We start from the raw sequence: 23,643 nt of genomic DNA on the forward strand, positions 1-23,643 counted from the left end.
GGAACTCTAAAGCAATTCAACTGTTTTGGGTGATGCCATCAACTTCTGACCTGCTAAAGGGGTCAGTGGGAAGTACCTTCATTCTGACACAACTCAAAGCTACTAAGTAGTTTTATAGTTAAAGAAGACAAAGATTCCAAACCTATGGTTTTAAAACACAAGAGTTTTCATGCAAACCCATTAGTCATTGATATGACTATGTATGTGTCCCAAATGTGCCCACATTCACCGGTCTTTGGTCTGTCAAAAGATGACAGTAGTATCTCAATGCACATGCCTCTCTGAATCTTCAGGTGTGTCTCAACCAATAACATCAATTTTTGCAAAAAAAAAAAAAAGTGAGACAGCAAGAGTAATGGGACTAGGAGGATGTCACTGATTACATGGTTAAAACATACATACATATACACACACACACACACACACACACACTGAGGCAAAACTGTTAAGAACCTAGTGCCATCTACAGTGGGCCACACAAAACATGCTGTAAGAGGTATATCTGCAGGTACAATGAGGCCTAAAGGGCCAATGAAGAGAGAGAGAGAGAGAGAGAGAGAGAGAGAGAGAGAGAGAGAGAGAGAGAGAGAGAGAGAGAGAGAGAGAGAGAGAGAGAGCAGCCTTGCAAAAGGAGTATAATGGTTTCTTTTAGGTTTCTTTTTGAGGAACATATAATAATGTGCAATTTTTTTAGAATACAGCAACAAGAGTTTCCAGAGTTGTTGATAGAATTTTATTTCATTTTTTCCTGAGAAACCAGTGCAAAGATGAACTCCAATATATACAAATATAAGCATAAAAAGTTCAATAATCTCCAACATGAAGCACTACTCCGTAAAGCAATACAGCCAGCTTCCTATTGAGAACTGAAACCATATCCAAAATATAAGGTTTGTTTTCTTGGTTTCATGTTAGGGGATCAGTAAAATAAACTAAAACTTCTTTAATAAACAAATTACTAAATTACTTAATACTGAAGACCTAAGTAAAATGTCAAATTTTGTATTTTATCGTTTTTTATAATTTTCATGAACAAAATTAGCCATATAGTTGATAAAATTCACAATAAAAAATATTTCAGATTATGATACTGTACTTACTGTTTTCGGTTTTATGTCGTTTTCCTGCTGAAGAAGCATAACCACTCGACTCACTAATATCTTTTCCTGTAGTGAATTTCTCATCCAAGGTATTGCTATAGCATGCAGGGATATTTTCCTTCAATTGCTTTACACAAGGTTCATTTGAAGAGATAATTTCAAAAAAGAGATCATCATCTGAGTTATAAACCTGAGAAGAGCTGTTACCTTTGTCTGCTTCTGTCACTATATTCTTATGTTTTACTTTGTGATCTTCCTCCTCCTCAAGTCCTACTTCCATATCTTCAAAGAGTAACTTTTCTTCATCTTTTAAAACTCTTTTCTCTGTGGACTCACCATATTTACTTTGTAGAGGTGTCCTTTTTGTTGCATTTAGTTTCAATTCTGTACTGTTGTGCTGGACATCACTTTCACTAGCCAGTGAGAAAGACTTTCTTTTTCTAAACGGTCTACTTGATTCATCTAATGATTTAGGAGTCATTAAATCAGTGGCTTTAACAAACCATGGACTTGCAACTTTTGAGGTAGCAGAAATATCTGCCAATTGGAAAGATGGCTGATTTTCAGTTTTTAAAATAACAGACTGATCAGATGAAAGACATTTCTTTGGAGAATCTATATTACCCACTGCTTCAGTAATCTCACTCTTAACTTGTGAAATCTGAGTTAGAGATGGAAAAGCAATGTCTTTCAATCCACTAATCTGAGTTGAAGTATATGGAACCCGACTGGGAGGAATGGTTAGATTCTCTTCTGATAACATGAAATCAGAATCTTCAAGGTTACTATTATGAGTGTTTTTTAATGTTGTGTTTAAGTCTTCCCCTTGTGGATGCTCCTCTTCTAATGTAATACATAACGCATCACAATTCTTTGAGTGCCTAGATGACTGAAGATTAACAGTACTCTTTGACTCTGAAAGTTCTGCTTGACCATCTTTTAAATCAATTTCCACCTTAAAAGACGATTCAGATTTATGATTATCCACACAGCTATGAGATACTTCACCTTCTTTCTTGATATCAGAGGTGCTACTATTTAAAGTTGCATCCAAGCTGAAAGGATAAGATAGTAATGTAATTTTGAAAACTTTGAAGTAAAATACCAGATTTAACTGCCATTGGAATGGCAATGGTCTTTAATGAACTATGTTAGTATTGTTATTTTTGCAACAATAAACTGAAAAAACATCACTCATGCATAAAACTTTATGAAAAACTAATTTCCTTAGGTGAACTGAAGTTCAACTTACCTTTCTGGTCTAACAGGAGGGTTAGCTATCATATTTTCAGCAAACTGGTTAATGCTTGCTAGAGCACTGGCAAAGGAATGATAGTGCACAATTTTGTTGCGAACCCACTTGGAAAGGCCGCGTGTATACTTTGTTTGCTGCATACCACTTGAGAGCTGACCACGTTGAAAACGTTCATCAACTAAAATCAGAGCACCCCAATCATACCGATGACGTATACATCTACCAAGTGCTTGATTTAATGCTCTGTAACAAAATATTAACATGATTATTAATATTGCAAATATACAAATAGTTAGCTAAATAGCTTAATACATCCTAATACAGTACAGTACCATATACTGTGCTGTAACTAAGTAAACATCCATGCTAAAAGGTTGTAATGTATGCTCAGTATTTCTGGCTTGTAATTATAAAGAATAATTAAAAAACCTCAATAATGCTGTAAAATAATACAAAAGAAACACCTGAAGCATACAACAGCAGTCTAGATACATGAAACAATAAACATTATCCAAACAAAAGAAACTCTTACAGTGTTCCTAATAATGATAAGTACATAACAGATAAAAAAAAAAGCTCTAGCGTATTACAGAATACTCTAGTACATTTAGAAATATAAAAAAAGCCAATGCTTACCATATGTACTTACTTTATAATGATGAGACAATAATCCCAATATAAAAATTCATTATTTACAATCAATTTTCTAATTTCTTTCTGTTTGATATTTACAAAAAGGTCAGTTTTTCTTTACCACTTTCAGTAGGAACAACAACAAAATAAAAGAAAAAGTGAAAAACTTAAGCAAATGATGTGTATTCAGTAAGTACAATACTGTATACTGTTTGTAATGATAACTTATACAACTTTTACTGAAAATACAATCAAAATAGATTAATGTCACCTTTTCCCACAAATACTAGACATTTCTCCCAGCCAGAGACACTGCTCCCCAGCTCTACCCACATCCCAAAACAACCTCTTCTCAGATTCCCCTACACAGCCAACTGACACCACCCCTCCCCCACCATGGAAACTTCTTGAGGCCTTCCCCACCCCCCCAAAACCCTTTTTCAGTCAGTCTGAGTGTAGGCAGTGTTGTTAACATTTTCCTGAGACCGTGTAGCATTGCAAACCACTGGAGGGCAGTTTTTACAATTTTTTTTAAAATTTACATACTGTATATCATATATCATTGCGGCCTTGGTCTGGGTGTGTCAGATAATGGCAATCCAGATAATTGAGGGATTACTATTCCACCCTGCCCCAATTTTTCTTTCTTATTTAATAAAAATATTTTCAGAAGAGCCCTACTATAGCATCAGAATGTGGCTTGGTGGTCTTGTTAAACTACATCTTAATCAAGATGCTTATTGCTGTTTGCTGGTGCCAGCAACAGCTTATTCCAGTGTCTCTGATGCAGAAAACTTGCTATTCACAGGGATCCATTATCATCAAAGTACATAACTGAAATACCCTACTAAGCACATATGAAACAACATGAGGTTGTTACCAAATAAATTGTAGTCTTCTCAACACACATCAAAACAAAACCATATTCTGGGAAATTTCTGTACAAAATTTCACAAATGAAAATCATGTGACTGGTAAACAAATGATTAGCAAAAATGGATAATGATGAACAACATGGACTTCTTAACAGAACACAGTAGGCATACAAATCACCGTAGCTACAGGGGAAAAAAAATCGCTGAGGTCATCTAAGGCCCAGTAAGGGGATGATGACTGTAGTTAACTTGTATAGGACACGCTGGGCAATGCTTACAAGTGTCCCCTAATCTGTATCTACACTGATTTCTGTCTTTTAGTTTTTGTTTTAGGAGATCTTGCTCTCTTCCAAAATGTTTGTCTATATTACTTCTTTTCCAAACATTAATATTCACCCCATTTTAAGAACAACCATTGTAGGCTCACTAATTTTGTCAACTTGTTAGAGCTTGATTTCAAATTAAGCTACTGTTGTTTTACTTCATCTCCTGGCATTGTTTGATATCGAAAACAAAATGGAAAATTACACTTTTATTCCTTAATTCTTGGTTATACTCCTAGCTCTACTCGAGAAATCTGAAAAACAAGTAAGTAAGGCTTAAATCAAGAGGAAAAATTCTCATACTTACCGATATGCTTGAATTTCATACCATTCTGAGCCAGGTAAAAGGCCACGACTCCTGCAATGTTGATTGTTATACTGACGTTTAAGATCGACCTGAATGTCTTTCACATTTGGAAATGGAATACCAATCTGTAGACATAAACAAAAAATACAAGGTGATAATTAAATAAAATGAAAATTTAAATTGTATGACTACCATAAAATTGGATACTGCCCTTTTAAAACATCTGTAAGGCTGAAACTACTTCATACAATATTCAATGAAATAAATATAAGATTCTACAAAAAATTTCAGCATTATATAGCATTCTTTAACAGTATCATACAGCAAAATGTCATCCAGTTTACATATTGTTTACAGCATCACAAATGCATCAGCATATGCTAACACAAGCGCTTAAAAAAATTGAATTAGTTGCAAACATTTTTAGACTGTATGTATTTGCAAACCCAGACTCTTATTGCACATCAAATGATTTGCCTATTATGTAACAAAAAGTAACCAAGCTTTAAACGTTCAAGTACTGAGCAATAAAAATTGAAAACTTGCCACTAGTATGACATAAAACCTTTATCAAGAAGTATACCAAATCTGCAATGATCTCACTGCTTAAAATGCTGTGATGTAAAGTTTTCTATAATTTGTGGTATGAAGCAGGAATGTGGGCTGGTACCAACCTTATCCAACATATGCTTCTCCAAATTATGATACATATTGGAAGATTACTAATATGGAGCTGATTTACAATTTAAAATCTTAAAATGATTTACTTTTAAAGTGGATGTGGAGTGTTTAATTTCAGAAAGTTTTTGGCTAAGACCAAAATCATTGATTTTACATTGACATATTTGCGATTTCCTGACGATGCTGCATTATTACACATTATGCCACATCCTTACAAAGTATGTTTTGTAATTAACGGTGGCATGCAAAACCCTTAGCTTCATCATCAGTTCGACAAATACTGTTGTTATTCATCAAGGAGTGGATCACAAACAAAGAGTTTCATCTGGATGGTGATGTAATTAAAAACATAATTTTTGCCATCTAGGTTCTGCTCTCTTCTCAAAGTTTGAAATAGAAGAAATATCAAATTAATAAGTCAGACAGCCAGAGACTTTGGCCCTTGTTAAGGATTTTGATTCAACAGAATGCTCACCATAAAAACAAAGGTGTGTTTACACTTCTTGTGTGCTATACTGTTTGCTTTATAGTGCTATACATAGCAGTTCAAGATTGAATTTAATAGCTTTCATTGCCACTCCTTGAGGAAAACCCTATATAGTACAGTATATAGCAATGTTGACTCCACTTTCACCCACACTGTATTCTGAAAAACAAACTCCAGTAGATAAGACATCTTAAAAGAATAGATGACAGCTGCACTGCAACATATATGATCGGAGAAAATGTGTCCAGGGCCTGAGACAAAGACAAAGGGTTAGAAAGGACTGTGATGGTAGTGAAGAAAATTGGTGAAAGGGCAAGAATGGCAGGTATGCATGCCAAGAGCAGTACTGCTTGATGGGGCCATAATAGTAGCAGTAGTACTAATAATGGTACTTTTAAAATATGCTCTTGCGTGTGTAAGTATATCTAGCTATACCAGTTTTAAGAGTCTTATTTTTTCCCAAGTACTTGACTAGAAATACACACTGATGATATTTTATTACCCATAAAATTTGCAAAGAGGATGAATTCTAACAACTTGTCTTATGCAATTCCTATTTGAAAACCAATCTCACATATATTTACTTGACTTGAAAAGATAAATAATAATAATCCTTGCCATACCAATATCAAATCTTATCATAGTTTTTTCCTTTCAGCAGATCTATGCATTAGTAATGTTTCACATAATCAGGACACTTTTTATTCAACTTCCACACATAAGAATGATCGCAATCAATTAGCTTTTGGTGAAATGTTTTATACTTACAGAAATGACTGCCCTTGCATTATCATCAGTAAAGTCAAGACCTTCACTGACTTTCCCTCGACAGACTGCCATAAGAAAGGCACCATTTATACCACCACCCCTTTCCACATGCCTGAAATGAAAAGCCAGGTTAACAACAATATTTTTCTAAACCTTGCTATAAATAGAATTAAATGAAAATATATATGATGATGATGATGATGATATCCTGCTAAACTAAAGCTAACAGCAGCATTTCTTTCTTTTATTTCTGTAATCTTTAACTGAAAACTGTTATGGACTCAGTCAACAGGCTACAAACCCAATGGGGCTCCAAAGGGAAATCAGACTGCCGAGAGAAAAGTGTTTTAAGAAAGGGTGATAAATAAATAATCAGGAGGAACTAGAAAATGAAACTGATACATCTGAATTCAGGGAACATCAGCAGAAAGCAAGAATGAATTTGCTCCTTGCTTGAACAGGAGCTCAAAAGAATGCAACACCGCACTAGCCAAACTATTCCACATTTTACTTGTAGCCAAAACTCCAAGCAAACCGAGTACTGTAGCATTAAACCCGATATGAGAACTACACACTTTTTGCAGCAGCAGCCTTCCTATTTGTGAGCAAAATCAGCTATGTCAGGTCAAGATGAGTACAGAGGATGTTTGTTTTCATAGCATACTTTATGCAACAAAATAATACTATAATAGCTAGGCCACAAGTCAAAATTAAGGGTTGGCAAAATAAACTTGATTGATGACAACTCTATCCAAGAGTTTGAGATGAGAGTAAGCACACAAAGACTGCACTACAGAAAAGTACTCCAAACAAGGAAGGACAAAAGGGTTAAAGCGCTTACATATAAAAGATTCATCATGAAACGTTCTACAACATTTCTGCTAGATACAAACTTTTTGAGATAGAGAGAAACATCCACATAAGACCACAAAAGAACCTGCTGAGGCCAAGACGAGATACAATTCTTTGAAACAGGAAGATTCCGGCGACCTGTGTGCACGAACAGATAAGAGGGTGAAGGCCACAAAATTTCAAGCCCCCTTTGGAAGTGCACCCAGATGGCCCTCACTGGGCAGAAAAGGCTCTCTTCAGCTGAATAGGAAGGTAAAGCAGAAAGAACTCTATTTATTAGAAGACTAAGTCTTGCCCACAAACTCCATAGCTTACAAAAAGACCACTGAAAACCAATGGTTGGAATGAGACTGCCTGACAGGGCATGAAGCTTCTCGACATGCTTAGAGGAGGTAAGAGAAACTAGAAAAGTATTCAACAAGAAGAGATTTACCAGGGGCTTATAGGGCTGTCAAGTGAGGCTGCACAGTAACTGGGTCAAGTCCCTGCTTAGAGGTTTAATGGTAGCCCAAGGAACTGACTGAACAAAATTATAAAATAAGCCAAAAATGTTTTAATCATTCCCCAAAGTCTACATTGTACTGGAGGAACACTGAAAAGAGGTGGATCAGTAAACCTATTGGAGGGAGAGAAATCAAGCCTCTTCAATGACAATAAATGAGCTATCGCCATTCTGGCCATGGGTCAAATGTGACCCACAAACTTCTGGATGGTCTCTTGGCGAACATTGTTCCCCTAAGGCAGACCAAATCTTTGACAATGCAATATGCATACCCAGGTGCAATGCCTGTGTGGAAAGGGCCAGTTCTGGCTTCTTCAAGTTATCTGCTGCTTCCAGGACAAGCAAGTCCTGAAGAAGCTGCAGGTGCTTCCTCAACTCCTCCCTTGACAAAGCCAAAACCAGCCAGTCATCCAGATACTGCAGAGATGTATGCCCAAACAATGAGCCATGAGCGCCACTGACATTACAATTCTGGTGAACACCTTAGGGGCTGTACATAGACTGAACTAAAGAGCCTAGAACTAGGACACAAGGCGCTGTCATACAAATTGCAGAAACTTCCTGGAAAGCAGGTGAATTGGAATGTGTAAGTATGCATTCCTGAGGTTCATCACACTGACCTCCTCACTGACTTACTGCCTCTACCCAAAAGGGACTCTTACAAAGGAACCTGTTGCAATGGCTAAATCTCCCCAGTGGCACCTTTCTGCAACATAGAAGCCACCTTATCATCAAAAACCTCCATCCCCACCAGACTGGAGGAGTAAGACTTGAAGGTAATTCTTGGAGGAACAGTAACTAACGGTAGCCGTTGTGGAGACTCTACAAAATCCAGTGTTCCACACCCTCAAAAATCCCTAAAGACAGGCCCAGGCTGAGGAAGAGGAGATTGGATGGGATGGAAGAACATCATCTTCTCTTTCCACCTCCTCTCTAACTGGCAACTTTATGGGACTGACCTCTATCCCAAAAGCAAAAGGGACTTAGAGCTGGTTTATGTCTTGCTCTGGGCAATCTTGACAGGAGGCAGTAACATCACAGAAAAGAGGCCTTGTCAGATGAGGCTCAAGACTTGACTGCTGTAGCTACAGAGCAATGAGAAAGAAGGGTATAAAGACTCATCAACTGTGGCACTGAATGCTTACAGCCTGCTGAAGAGCAAGAGCCCCTGCCAGCACAAGGCTGGCTTAATCTAGATAGATAGGCACTGAATGCATGGTGTTCAGGCACTCCCTTTTGGGTGTTGAGGAAGCAATGATCTACAGTATAGCCTAAACACACCAGACAAGTCCACTAAGAGGAACACTACTGGCCCCTATATGAAGGGCACTGCTCATGCTAAGAGGCATGATTACAGTAAAATTATTCTCTGAATACTAGCACAACTAAAAGGAAGCAAACTAATAATAAAAAAACACATACTATCTTCATATTAGACAAGCAAGAATATGTAGTAAGGAAGAGCTGAGACAAAAACTGAGAACCGAAGGCAGCTTCTTATGTGTACAGGTGAAAATAACTAAGCACAACACATCAAAATGAAGCAAAATGAATAAATAAACGCGTGAATGAAAACAAGTGAATGGCACATCACGATAATGGGATATAACGATAACCCTGAGAAGCACGGCAGCACAACCACTCTCAAGAAGTCATGTGGAGATATGATGCCTCTCTTTCTGTCAGTGATGCTTCAGCACAATTTTTTTCCCTGCAAGATCTTTCAAGTTAGAAAAACTAGATCCATTCACAAACAGCAAGGCCATTTTATGATTAATGGGCTTGTAAGAACAAATTATAAATTGCAACTTGTATAACAAAAATTGTACCTTTTTACTTTTATGAAGCAGATGTAACCTGTAATGACCAATGTGCTGTAATATATTTCCTTGTATTCATGCTTGTACAATGGCTGAGGTGCCCCATCATGACCAATATACAGTACTTCCTTTTCCTTGTGTCACTACTTGTAAAACTGTTGAAGCTTAAATTACCCAAATGCTGCTTCTTGATGGCCAAAGATGGAATTAAACCAAGTTGTCTTTATCTAGTTATTTAAATGTATAAAAGCATACAATATCTAATTCCTACACATATTTCATACTCAAGAGCAATCTTACCTTGTTTCTGCAATAGTGTCATAGAATAACCTTAAGCTTGACTCAAACATATCACTTTTTCGAGGCTCAGTTACTGCTAACTTATGATTTGATATTTCATCCCACAATCCAGTGCTCTGCCATCTGTAAATAAGCCATTTGCTTTTTATTATAAATTACTTTAAAGAGAACACATTTCTAGACCCTATTACAGCTCACTTGGAATGTTTCTTTTAAAATACAGCAAAAACTGGAGAAAGGTAACATCAAAGAAGTTGGACAGCCAGGTGGAGATAGACCAAGGGGGATGGATGAAAAGTGAAAGGAGCAGAGCAATTCAATTAGGGCTGAAGTGATGCTGCACAAACCCTTCAGTACAGGTTTCAGTATGGCATACAAGGCATACCCCATGAGGAATCCCCTTAGACAATATAAAAGTTACAGATGCAACTCTGGGCAATTGTAAAAGCAATATTTATTATGTGTCCAAATGTTTAAATGAATAACATCAAATAGTATGCAATTTATCATTACAACTAATTCTTCTTAGCACAATGATATCATAGAGCCTGATGTGCAGTAGATATACAGCAAACAGAAAAAAATACATTGTTTATCTAAATTTTTGTTCTCTAAAGTATTTGCCTTTATCGAAATCTCTCCCTCAAATGCAACTCTTTTGCAAAGAATATTAACTTTGCAAAACTAAATGAAACAGTCAGGTATGTGAAAATGTTTTAAGATTTCTTTCCAATGTGAATCAGCCGAAATATAAGAACACAAAAAAAAATTCTGTACTTACATACTAAAATGTAAAATTTTCACTTAATCTACTTCACATATCTATTAGTTGTCTTTCTTCTGACTTGGTAGAATCTTCTCATGATTTTATAATAATCTTCATCAAATAACAATAATAGTAATAATCCAACTGTTAAGTAATAACCTCATTAATTACACAACAAAGCAAACTGTTTAATATTTTCCACTTGTATTTTTCACAGACAATCAGTATTAAGCCACTTTAAATCAGAATGTTTGAGCGAGTCTCTCATAAACCTGTAAGAAAGAATGCAGCCTTTATTTTTCCCAATCATAAAACCCTCCCCTCCTCTAAGATGAAGGCTAACAGTTCTCTCTGATTTGGCCTCACTCTTTTTGTTAGTCTTTTCTTTAGGCCTTGTTGGTTTCATTCTCTCAAGACAATGACATCAGCACTTATCATAATACCTTATGGGTTTTTAGTGTATTTATAAGGATATATAAGAGCTTAATATGCAAAAAGGTCTTATTTATCCTAATTTTAATTAATGCCACTGTTCCATAAAACTAATACCAGGTTGACCATAGATGCCTATATGTTTGGTAGTTTCTATAACCATAAGCAAATTTTATACTCATACAAGTTGTATTATTTACCTTTCATATAATTTGTTCAACATTGAATATGAAGGCAAGAAGCATAACACTCCACGTGGGACTACTTCACAAACACTTAGCACAAGCCTTCCTATTTCATCCTGGAACTGCCATGTTTCTGTATTCTGATACGTCGCTTGTAAAACTTGGTCAGTTGGTCCTCTCCCAACTGTTCCAACCCAAACCTGAAATAAATGGTTACTTGGTTCACATTCTTATTGTACTGCATTTTGTTAAAAATAATTGGAATACTGTACAGTACTATGATATTCAGCAGCAATTGGTTAACAAATTATTATATCAACTACAAAATACAGTGAAGACATTTTCACCCTAAACGCAAACAAACTGTCATGATCCTGTATCACACAATTTCCCTCATATTTACATCAAACATTCTTTGGTGTGTAAATAGAATGCTTTACTGTACCAAGTACTTGGTAAATTTTATGTGCAATCATTACTTCTGTGCAAACTTGTAAAACCCTAGCATATCCACCTGCTGGGCGTAAGAGGGAAATCCTACTTCTTCCTAATGGGAAAAGGAATTATTTGAATTATATAAATATCCTTGAATAATTTCAAACATTCAGTCTCTTCTGTAGGTTTCTCAATTGTGTTCAGAAACTCATCAGCTGCCTCTTAGTTGGCAAAAGCTGCTGCTCTTATAATCTTTATATGCATTCTTACCATCCTCCTGAAATTACCTAACCAGCATTTGCTGGCAATGAAAGTTGGAAACCTAGATCCTTCACCTTCTGTTGCCTTTCAGATTTGTATGAGAACTTGACTCTTCCTAAAACATATTAATTAATCTATTGGGATGCCCTTTTAAAGCAATCCAGCACCCATAGCAAAGCAGGCCTTTCCACAGGAGAGAGAGTATTTCAGACATGATGCACTGCCACTGCTGCCAGCTTAGCTGCAGCAATGAATTCATGAACTGATTTTTCTTTCTTGTGCACATACCTTGCAGTCACCTTATCGCTGCCATAATGGCAGGCAACCTCAGCATACAAGTCCAAAAAATCTAACAATTCAAACCATTTCTTGCACTGTTTTCACTTTCTTTGGCCTCTTGGTAGTGCTTTTAACGACTTTAGACTTTTGCGTCATGACTGATTTCAGATTTTACATCTGTACTTCATTAAATAAGATATGAGAACCATGGGAGCCTCTGATCACTATGACAGACAATCATGTATATACGGCTGGGAGCTGAGGCAAAAAAAGCTGGGATCACTCCAACGAAGCACTGATTGGCAGTTCTTTAGTGAATTGTGCCTTTAAAAAAATCTAACTTTTTTAATAAAAATTGCTTTAGTACAGTATTTAGGTTAGCACAGTAAATGATAAATTATTGTAAGTACTTATGAATTTTTTGTTTCCTCTACATTTCCAATCCTATGTATGTTGTCTGTGACATTTTATTTTTATGGCTGTAAATAAAAAAAAAAGACGTAGTATTGCAGTGCAGTATATTATTATTATTATTATTATTATTATTATTATTATTATTATTATGTCCAGATTAGTATACTTTTCAAGTACTTGTGATTTATATTATCTTTACCTACTATTTTAGGGACTTGTGACACATCATCTTTACCTTTTTTATATTTTTCCCAACTGCAGATCATGCTGTCTACAGTTTGTAAATGTCTGAGTGTGTGTAACTTTAAAATACTTTGAGTTTTCACTTATTATATATATATATATATACAGTATATATATATATATATATATATATATATATATATATATATATATATATATATATATATATATATATATATATATATATATTATATATATATATATATATATATATATATATATATATATATATATACATATATATATATTATTGATTTGTGTACATTTAAAATGACATTTTTTATAATAAAATAAAGTTTTATATATACAGTACTTATCCAGTAATTACATAACTATTAGTTTCTTTTAACCTGCAGATCAAAATTTTGAAATTGCAGGTCCGCTAGTTTCTTATGGTTATGGTGACATGCCCTGCCCACTTTCGGGTGTAAGAGAAGGTACAACATAGTAAAGAGCTTCAATCTGTTTATGCCCTTATGTCCAACTGAAGGGAGGCGGGTGGGCTCCGATTATGTAATTACTGGGCACGTATATATAAAACTATTTTATTACAAAAATGTCATTTTTATATAAGTATCTTAACCAGTAATTACATAGCTGATTCTCACGTTGAATGGACGTGGGAATGTTGGACAAATCTACCCCAAAACGTTACTAATAGTAATGAGTTTGAGAATAGAAATTTGCTAACATTGAATCAATGTTGTTGAACCTTACTTGATAAGAGAGCTGCCACAGGTAGATACTGCCTCTGGTTGGCGCTCATCTTATCCAGTAGAGGCGACGCGGTAGCGCCTTGAGGGCCTACTCCTACAGTGGATGCTTTGTAGTGATGGACTAAATTCTGACTGCTAGCAAAGTACAAGATGCCCCTGCCCAGGGCGCATTTACACACAATATAACCAAGATGCCCCTGCCCAGGGCGCATTACCACACAATATAACCAGAGTAAATAATCACCATAACCACTTAAAAACACCAATACCCAACCATAACCAAAAGACTGGAGGGTACTCCAAGTACATAGTACTCCCAGGCTCTCCAAAACTCAGCACCCTAAGCAGAGACTCCCAGGGAAGGAGCTTCTCCAGTCGCATAAAACCTGTAGCTCGACCTGGACAATTTGGAAGGAGGGGAATCAAAAACTGCTTTGCCTTGTTCCCTCTTCTTAGAAAACCAATCTTCTACTTCCTCCAGTGCCTTCCTTGCTGAAGAGGAAAGAACTAACTTCGCTAATTTCGAAGGGCCAACTGAGGGGGCTCCCATAAAGAAAGTCGAAGCAGGAACAGAGGGAATAGTTGGCGAGAAGAAGCCTGGACAGGTTGCTAGCAGGAACCTCAACAGCGCAGAGTACGCCGATGAGGGCGCATCTTGATCGGGAACAACCTCTTCCTCAGAAGAGACAGGAGAAAGCGATAAGTCCGCTGTTGTCTGAGCTGTGGGGGGAGCCTTCTGAAGCAAACTAAGAATATTATCCAGTTTGCTCTGAATCGGGTCAACTGCAGGAGGAACAATGTCCGAAACGACACTACTAAGAAGCGGTGGAGGAGTGGGCGCCAATGGGCGCTCGGGAGGCGCTGTAGAGATGGGAGTCAGTGACGAAACCTGTTGATGAACGGGCACCAGTGGGTGCTCAATCGCAAATGGGAGCTTGAGCGCTCCGATGCTAGTTGCTGGCCACTCGGGCGCTGAGTGTAGAGACGAAGGTGCTGGGTGCGCAACTCCTGATGCAGTAGCTCCTTTATATGACGAAGAATGTCTCCGTGCCACAAGGCGCCTCGGCGCCAATTTACGATCATTGCCAGAAGAAGCAGAAGAGAATTGTTCGGGGCTATCCCAATGACTGCACGATGGGTGCACTGAATCCCTGCCCTTCTTGCAAGGAACAGGGGAAGAAACTTCAAACTCCACTACACGCTGCTTCAGCAGACGTGACTTGCCCGCACAGCGCTGCACGCGTCTGGGACTCAAATCCTCGGAGCTGGAGGATACATGTATACAATGAGCGCTCACTTGAAGGCCTTTCCAACGGCATTTGGTTGTAGTCTGGGACCTCCCTTAGGTTGCCAGTTTGACTCCTCCCAGGTGCTGGGGAGTATGTCAGGGACCTTGACCTAGGAGAATCGGAGGTCTGAACAGCCACCTCCTCCATTACCACTGCACTTGCACTGGGCGCCACGGGGCACCTATTAACTTGAAGCGAGTGTCGATTTTCAACTCCAGACTGACAATGGTGTTGGGGTCGGAAATGTGAGAGCCAGGTAAAGGAGAGGGTTGCACAGGTGGAGGAGATGGAATGGGATTGGAAGAAATTACAGGAGCAACTGTATCTGACTTAATGGATGAATCCTGACTAGCTAAAGCTTTACTAGATTCCCTAGCCATAGCTTTCCTCTTTCTATATCTGGCTAGTTTCTTGCTATATGCATCTAAAGTCTAAAGTCTTCCACTTCTTGATATCCCAGTCATTACACTCCCCACAACGTAAATGTACTGAACATGTTTGTCCCCAACATGGAATACAAACAGTGTGCGAGTCGTAAGATTCTTTAGTTAGTCTGGTATTGCAGCCTTTGCTGCAATACCTAATGCTAGCGCTACTAGTGTCAGACATCCTAGAAAAGTCTAATACAAGTCCAAAAAAACGGGCAAAGAGTTGTCAATCAATGATCAAAATTTGCCTAACACTATGTTAATTATGCCGAGAGGCTACGGAATTAAATACTGTACTTCACCAATTGAAGATAAGTCAAACAACCAGCAAAGTATAAATTCCAAAATTCGAGCTGCTGCCAACCACAGTCCTTCCACCACAACCGGCAGAAACAGACTGAAGCTCTTTGCTATGTTGTACCTTCTCTTACACCCAAAAGTGGGCAGATCATGTCGCCATAACCATAACAAACTAGGGGACCCGCAATTTCAAAATTTTGAGCTGCCAGTTAAAAGAAACTAATAGCTATGTAATTACTGGGTAAGTTACTTATATAAAATAATAAAACAGACTAATATGCAAATGCTTCTTTATGCATTTCTGTCTTACCAAACTTTACTAATTTTCAACATTTCTAGCTGATGTGAGTCAGTTAAGGTGTTTACATGAATTGCCATAAAACTCACAAAAACAAATCCATTTACAGGAAATTCAATGGTCAACTGTAGTGTCTGCTACTTTTTTAGCCAAGTGTCAACTGTGCATCCATATTCTGTTGAGGTGATATGATACTACACTACCTAGTACTAAAAGCCTACAAAACTTGGGAGTAGTCTCCTCTGCTGTGTTACAAATACTGATGCAATGCACATTTGCCTGAACCATTTTTTACTTTAATTTTACAGTATATTTTCACAGAAGCATTCTTCTCTTCAGATGCTTAATTATTGACTTTTTCACTTGTTCCATGCATGCATGCTCATTTGAATAAAAAAAAAGCAACAACAACAATTGAAATATCTCAACTGCAGTCAGTACAGTACATTTATTTTTACTTTTGTCTGACATGCTTGTTTATTCTTACATCCAACATTCAATTTCAAAATTCATAGGTAAAGTATTTAACAGAATAGAATTATCAGGTATATGCTGCCTCTGCTCATCTTCAGCAAACAAAAAAATATTAAAAATCCAAAGAGCTCTCTGGACATCATAAAAAACAAAGGCATGACAGATATACAGTACAGAGAACATCATTAACTGCATATTAGCTAGATAAGAGAAAGTAAAGAATAATATACATACCTGGTTCTTGTCAATAACATGATTAGCCTCAAGTTGAATTTGAAAAGGAACAGACAGTTCTGACTGAAAGGAGCTCATAGGTGAAAGTGTTCCAGAGGTAAGGATAACTGATCGGGCACTTTTTCCAATTGACAAGAATGCTACTGCTGGATTAAGGCACCAAAAATGTAGCAAGTACTCCCACCCAACAGAACTATTTTTCCTGTAGTATCCACCTTTATCCTGAAATAAAGTAAAAAAAAAAAAACTTTTACTTGTTGTCAATTTGAAATAAAATGCATAGCATTAAAGACACACCCCTGAAAACTGGGAAACTGAAACCTTAACTCATGCTCTTTTGGTATTAATTCAACCAGTAATTCAAGTATACAACTTATTCAGGCCAAACAGTCAATGCTTTGAGGTGTGACACTGTGTTATCAACACAAAATTTCATTTAAATAAAAACCCCATATAAAGAAAATAAATACAGTAATGGAATTCTGACTGGTATAATACCACTCAGTACCTGTACACAGAAATAAACATCCAATGCAATGAATTTAGAATTCTGTAAATACAGTAAAAAATATTCTGGCAAAATTTAAAGGACGACTTTTAAAAGGGCATAATAACTGCAAAATAAAAAATACAAAAAAAAACTATGATTATGGATGACCAAAACACTTCATACTTACACGATTACCAGTAGTTCTAACTTGTGTTCTTACAAGTGCTATACGATAGTCATCTCTGAATTTCATTTCATCCATGTAAAGAATATTAAGCATAAGGAAGAAAGATTTCAAAAATATTGTAGTTGGGCCCTTTAGACGTGGATTATTTTCCTCCGGGTCTTGATCTGCTGACACCATTTGAAAGCATTTCTGCAAATGAAAAATGTTTAGAACTTTGATCACTATGAAAAATAAATTATGACAAAATGACATTTCCTGACATCACTGGGGTTTTTCCTCACAAGTTATTGTACTCTGTAAACATTCAAATGGTGGTCAAATGCCATAAATGGTGGTCAAATGCCATAAACATGTAATTCATGAAGGAAAGAAGGCATATAAAATTTGGGCCAAAGGCCAAGCACTGGGACCTATGAGCCCATTCAGCACTGAAACAATGACTGAGACTAAAGGAGTTTGAAAGATATAACAGGAGGAAAACCGTGCAGTTGTAATAAGAAACAATTGTTAGCAGAAGGTGGAAGGTAAGATAATATAAACAGAAGTGGTAAAAGGAATGAAAGGGGTTACAGTTAGGGGACGAAGGGACACTGCAAAGAAGATTAAGTAATGCCTACAGTGAAGCACATGAGGTTCACTGATGGCACTACCCCCCTTCAAGGAGTAATTCATAAAAGATTAATTCATAAAAGATTTACTATACTTCATACAACTTGAAAATATAAGACTGTACTGTACATTTCCAGTGAGTGACTTTACAAAGTACACACACATGCATACTGGACACCTAAGCTAAGAGAATGACCTAATTAGTATATGGCAGGTTAAGCACAAGGGATACTGCTAAGGACATGTTAAAGAATTCTCCCCATTAGAGGGACCACTGACTGACTGCCTAAACTGTTGTGTAAGGACCTTGTATTTATATCTAACTTCTTCTAAACATGAGGTTGACTAAATTTATACTAAAAAGTTTGAGAAGTGAATAAATTCCTTACACATTCTACTAACAATATAAAATTATATTACACAAGCATCCATTTAGAAATAAGTGAATTCTCTTTTACTTACCCTTAGTTCTTCATATCTGTCTGGTCCAAGCTTTAGATTTGTGAGATTTGCCACCATATCAGTGCCACTGAGGATTCTTCCTGAACGATCAAACTCCTTGTAATCATTTAAGTTATCTTTATTCAACTCTATCCATCCACTGAGTGCAGACAGTGCCTGAGACTAGAGAAAATACAGTAACTTTATGGTGTATCATTTTTTATATCAGTAAATTGTTTAACCAGATCACACAGTTGAAATTCTTTACCTGAAGTAGCACTGCCCCAGAGGGTTTGTTCTTAATGAATGTATTAAATCTTATCTAATGTATTGCAAATCTAAAAATTTAATGATTGATGAAATGAAAATGTTAAAAAAGATTCTCATAAAATTTCTTTCAAGGATTTGTTGCCAATATTCAAAATACATTGTTGATTGAAAATGTAGCTATTGTTCTGCATTCAGGAATTGGGTCATGTGGGTTATTAATCAAATAATCAGGAATCAGACAAGTGTGACCAATTCAAAGATAAATAGGATAGTATTACTTTGCAGTGGTTGTTCCTTTTAGAAGAACTCTACCAAACTCCAGTAACTGATTTATTCTGTTTTACTGTACTTAGTTACTGTCAGATTCATTATTCCACAATGCCAGCCATTTACAAAAGAGAAAGTAACATACTGTATCACTGATAGAAAAAAGTATATTTGATCTAGTCATAGTAATTGCAGTTTTGGTTGCTGTATCACATCCTCATTCCCTTTAAATCCTACATATACAGGGACCCAACTTACTTCAATATTTATACCAGTTTCATATAATTTACAGAATGAAAAGTTACTGATAAAAGTGATTTTTAAGATAATCATTTTGATCCTCTTCTAAATACCTGTAGTTGCTGATCATAATTGTATAAATCAATTCTGGTGTAATAATACATAAGATGTGTCTACCTACAAATATTGATGAAATCTAAACAGTATGCCTGAGGGGAATTCAGTCTGACTTTACTAATAAGTCAATACTTAATATCCTCGGTAGTGCCTTTACATCTCTGAACATTCTGGGAAAGTCACTCCCCATCAAAACTTCCTTGAACAATAATCTAACCAACATGCAGCAACTAACGAAGTAAGAAATTCCAGTGAACAGTCTACACTACGTGATTCTACCTTGGAAGTAACGAACCCTGTAATCTTTTGAATCAAAAACTAATTCTTAAACAAAAAGGTAAGTTCTAAAGACAAATAATTCTGGGCATGAAAAATTCTATTTACTGGATTTCCAAACTGTACTTATTACTGCTATTATTTATGCTATTTTTTGGTTATAACCAAGTGAACAGCAAGAATATTTTGGATACCTATTAATGTAGGTTAATAACTTCAGCAATCATACCCTGACTCTTAAAACCTAATGTACACAGCAGTTAAAAGGAGATAAAACCAGACACTAGCAGATCTTGGGAACCTGGGCACATGGACCCCAATGAAAAATAATGACAAAATAATACTGAAGATTTAGATAATAATAACTTAAATAAGAAATATAAAATGGGGAAAAAATCTATTATAGAAATAATAATAAAATTGACAGAGTATGTGTGTGTATGTATGTATATATATATATATATATATATATATATATATATATATATATATATATATATATATATATATATATATATATATATATATATATATATATATATATATATATATATATCTTTATATACACATACATATATATATATATTTATATATATGTACGTATGTATATGAAAATTGGTGGCCCCATGAAATTTTTCTGGATCAGCTAGTGTCTGTAGATAATGAGTAAATTTATCAAGCCAATCAATAACTCACTCAGTACATTACATTTGATCATAAAATGCTACAAATGAAAAACATCAATAATCTTTTTTCTAATTTCCTGAGATCATCTAATTACTAGAAAGCACATTTACGTTTGTATCGAGATTTAAATCTTCAGGCTTTGCTGTTGTACTGAATTCTATTCATAAAAACTTGAAATTGCAAAGGCTTCCTAAAAAGCATCATCCAGTTTGCCTAGCTTAAACAACTAAATTTAATCAAATTTATTTACAAAGAATCAAAGAGTTTAACAAATTCTTTAAAAATGCTAACTACTAAATTTTAACAAAACTATCAAACTTTCTGATTTATCACTACTTAAAGCTGTCATTTCATAGTCAATGTTTATTTTACATCTCACAAAAACAATAAATCTACTTCAACCAAATTTTTAATTTATTTAAGCTCAGTTCAATTCAAACTGGCTTTTTCATTTCCACCTGGTATACTCCTCCTGTCACTCAACACAACTAGAAAGTTGCAGAGACAGAGGGAAGTGAGCCTTGCATAACACTGTATGAAATACTAAATATCCTATGTATCATCCCTCCAACAAAGCTGCTTTACTTTATGCCTGTTAATTTTTAACTTTCCCTTTGGTCACTACCCACCCTATGCGAATTATTCAACTTTGAAATGCTCAAATTTTCACCACCATTTACAAAGAAACTCTTTCATAAACCATTTGCTAGTTCAAACATCTGAATGCTTATTCTGTTAAACTAGTTCACAAGGAGTATGCACAAGGAGTATCATATCAAGTTGTACGCACACACACACACACATATAAGAACAATGCTCAATGGAGCCAAAGTAGTATAGTCATTCCATGTTCTATTTAAGAATAACATAGTATGCTGATCCATCAAGAAAGCTAGACACCAAAGCCTAAAAAGGAGGCATCAACTGGAGCACTGAATGTTCCTTCCATACCACAATTTTCAGCAAGAATTTATTTCTGCTACTGAAAAATTATGGACTTTAAAACATAATACACTGAGTGCAGTTTTTATCAAGTTAAATGTGATTTTTTTGTAAAGAATTACACACAGTAATTTTATAGAAATAATCAATGTGAGGAATTAAGCACACCACAATAAATTACACACCCCTTTCAATTTAAATATTTTAATTTGCTTAGCTACCACAAAAATTAGACTGTTGTCCAACATGCTAGAAACACTTCAAGAACCAGCAGTCAACTTACAAGGGTGTTACATTCTTCCTTGCAGAAATCCAATTCAACCAGCCTGTTAAAATCTTTTATTGCTTCAGCGAATTCCTCCTCTTTCATGGTGCATGAGACACTATCACGGGCACTGTCCTCTATGTTGTGAGCTTCATCCAAAACAATGATTTGGTTCTTTAAGTCAATGCTCATCTGAGGAAAATTCACATACAAATGCTCTGAAACATTTGGGTAATATTTTATTGCAAGTTATCCAACTCTATGAGCATGCAAAGCTTACTTCTCAATAGGCAAAACTAAGATCAACAACATTTCACAGTTAGTGTCCTCCTTGTTGTAACTGGAAACACAAAAGTAAGTACTGTTATATAACTTAATCTAGGGACCAATGAAAAGAAATGGTAATCACTATTAACACCCCCCTTGAAAAGAAATGGTAATCACTATTGACACCTCCCATGAAAAGAAATGGTAATCACTATTGACACCTAAGTTTATCGTGTAACTGAAAAAAAGGAGCAATCGAAGTCTCACGAACCTTCACCAAAACAAAGGTACAATCTTGAATGCAAGGCATCCACACCATCCTAAACAGTACCCTCCCCATTTTACTTGCATAATAACCCTTGGAAAATCTAAGGTACACATCTGAATGAAGGATCCTGGTTCAACCTTTCAAATACAATATTACTATTACTTTCAAACCCCAGTAAACACTGAAGACTATGAACAGCATCACAAAAAACACAGTGATTGTTAACTATCTAATACAAGTTTTACTTTGAGCAAGAGTCTATCTATACAAGGCCACCCAAAATATGTTGCTGTAGCTTACACCTAGGAATATTTGCATTACGAAAACAAACCAATTTTATACGTAAGGTGAACCCATACTCACTGAATCTCTTATGAGGGGATCAATGAGGTAATTGTATGGACAAAAGATGATATCTGCTGTCTCCTTCAAGGATCTTGCGCTGAAGTATGGACATGCCCCAATTTTCTTGCCCAAGACCACAAGATCCTCAATGTCCCAAGCATCCTGGATGCCATAACTGCTCAACCTGTCGTGTGTTTTGATCTTGTTAACGCCATGGTTGAATCTGCAACCTGGGCCCTGGAACAGTTGGATAAATTACTAATAGTATAAAACTTGGGGCAAAACACCTTACTATCAGTTTATTATTTATAATGTGAGCATACTAATATCAAAAAGAAAAACTTACATCACTCGTCAACCATTGAATAACAATAAAACGTGTGTGTGTGTGTGTGTGTGTGTGTGTATATATATATATATATATATATATATATATATATATATATATATATATATATATATATATATACATATACATATACGTATACACACATTTATAATGTATCTTCTTTGTACCTTAATCCCATCTTTTTTGGTAACCATGTATACTCCAACAATCCTCTTGTATGTATGTATGTGTATAATGTGATATATATATATATATATATATATATATATATATATATATATATATATATATATATATATATATATATATATATATATATATATATATATACATATACTGTATATACTCATATATATGATGGTAGTAATCTACACATGAGCACATATTTTACAGAAATAAATTTCTGACATCTGGATCGAACTCCAGTCTCTCAAATGACAGGCCAGGCCCCTACCAACTGGACCACAAAAGTCATAAAAGAAGTTGGAACCTAAATACTTACATACCTAAGGATTTTCCTGCGCAGGCTGCCGCCTAACATACCAGTAAATTTTACCCTACTTTCCAACCCATCAGTAACATATATCAAAACACCACGGGGGAAGCCATGTGTTCTCTGATATATAAAATCATGTGTACGAGCCATTATAAGCACACACATACACACATATATATATATATGTGTGTGTGTGTGTAGCTCCAGAGAAGCAGAGCCTTCAGGCTTCTCAGCAGGTTTTTTGTAATGAAGTTTAGCCACATGCCAACTTCCTGATCCTAATAAGCATTTTCTTTAATGATGTTGATTCCTCAAAAAAGAAAAAAATAAGTAAAAAAAATAAAAAAAAATAAAAAAAAAACAGAACATCATTCACTGCCAAAGCTCATCTTCAAGGTTCACTGACAATACTGTAATGCAAACAGTTTTCCCAACTTTCCAAGTCAAGAATATATCAGGAGTTGGAACTG

The 23,643-nt window shown here is 35.7% G+C and overlaps 1 protein-coding gene across 4 annotated transcripts in view; it reads right to left on the reverse strand.

The window, feature by feature from the left end:
• Nucleotides 1-23,643, reverse strand: part of LOC136847512 (Fanconi anemia group J protein homolog) — a 924,459-nt gene that overhangs the window by 2,185 nt on the left and 898,631 nt on the right. For all 4 annotated transcript variants that reach the window (XM_067119254.1, XM_067119260.1, XM_067119265.1 and 1 more), the window contains 11 exons: nt 22,347-22,565; nt 21,467-21,640; nt 18,406-18,567; nt 17,335-17,523; nt 16,658-16,879; nt 11,302-11,486; nt 9,904-10,026; nt 6,430-6,541; nt 4,494-4,618; nt 2,353-2,598; nt 1,101-2,155 (listed from right to left, as the gene is read on the reverse strand). In XM_067119254.1, coding sequence (XP_066975355.1) covers nt 1,101-2,155; nt 2,353-2,598; nt 4,494-4,618; nt 6,430-6,541; nt 9,904-10,026; nt 11,302-11,486; nt 16,658-16,879; nt 17,335-17,523; nt 18,406-18,567; nt 21,467-21,640; nt 22,347-22,565 — 2,812 coding nt within the window. The remainder of the gene's footprint in view (nt 1-1,100; nt 2,156-2,352; nt 2,599-4,493; nt 4,619-6,429; nt 6,542-9,903; nt 10,027-11,301; nt 11,487-16,657; nt 16,880-17,334; nt 17,524-18,405; nt 18,568-21,466; nt 21,641-22,346; nt 22,566-23,643) is intronic.

This window comes from Macrobrachium rosenbergii, chromosome 2 (assembly GCF_040412425.1).
Source record: "Macrobrachium rosenbergii isolate ZJJX-2024 chromosome 2, ASM4041242v1, whole genome shotgun sequence".
NCBI lineage: Eukaryota > Metazoa > Arthropoda > Malacostraca > Decapoda > Palaemonidae > Macrobrachium > Macrobrachium rosenbergii.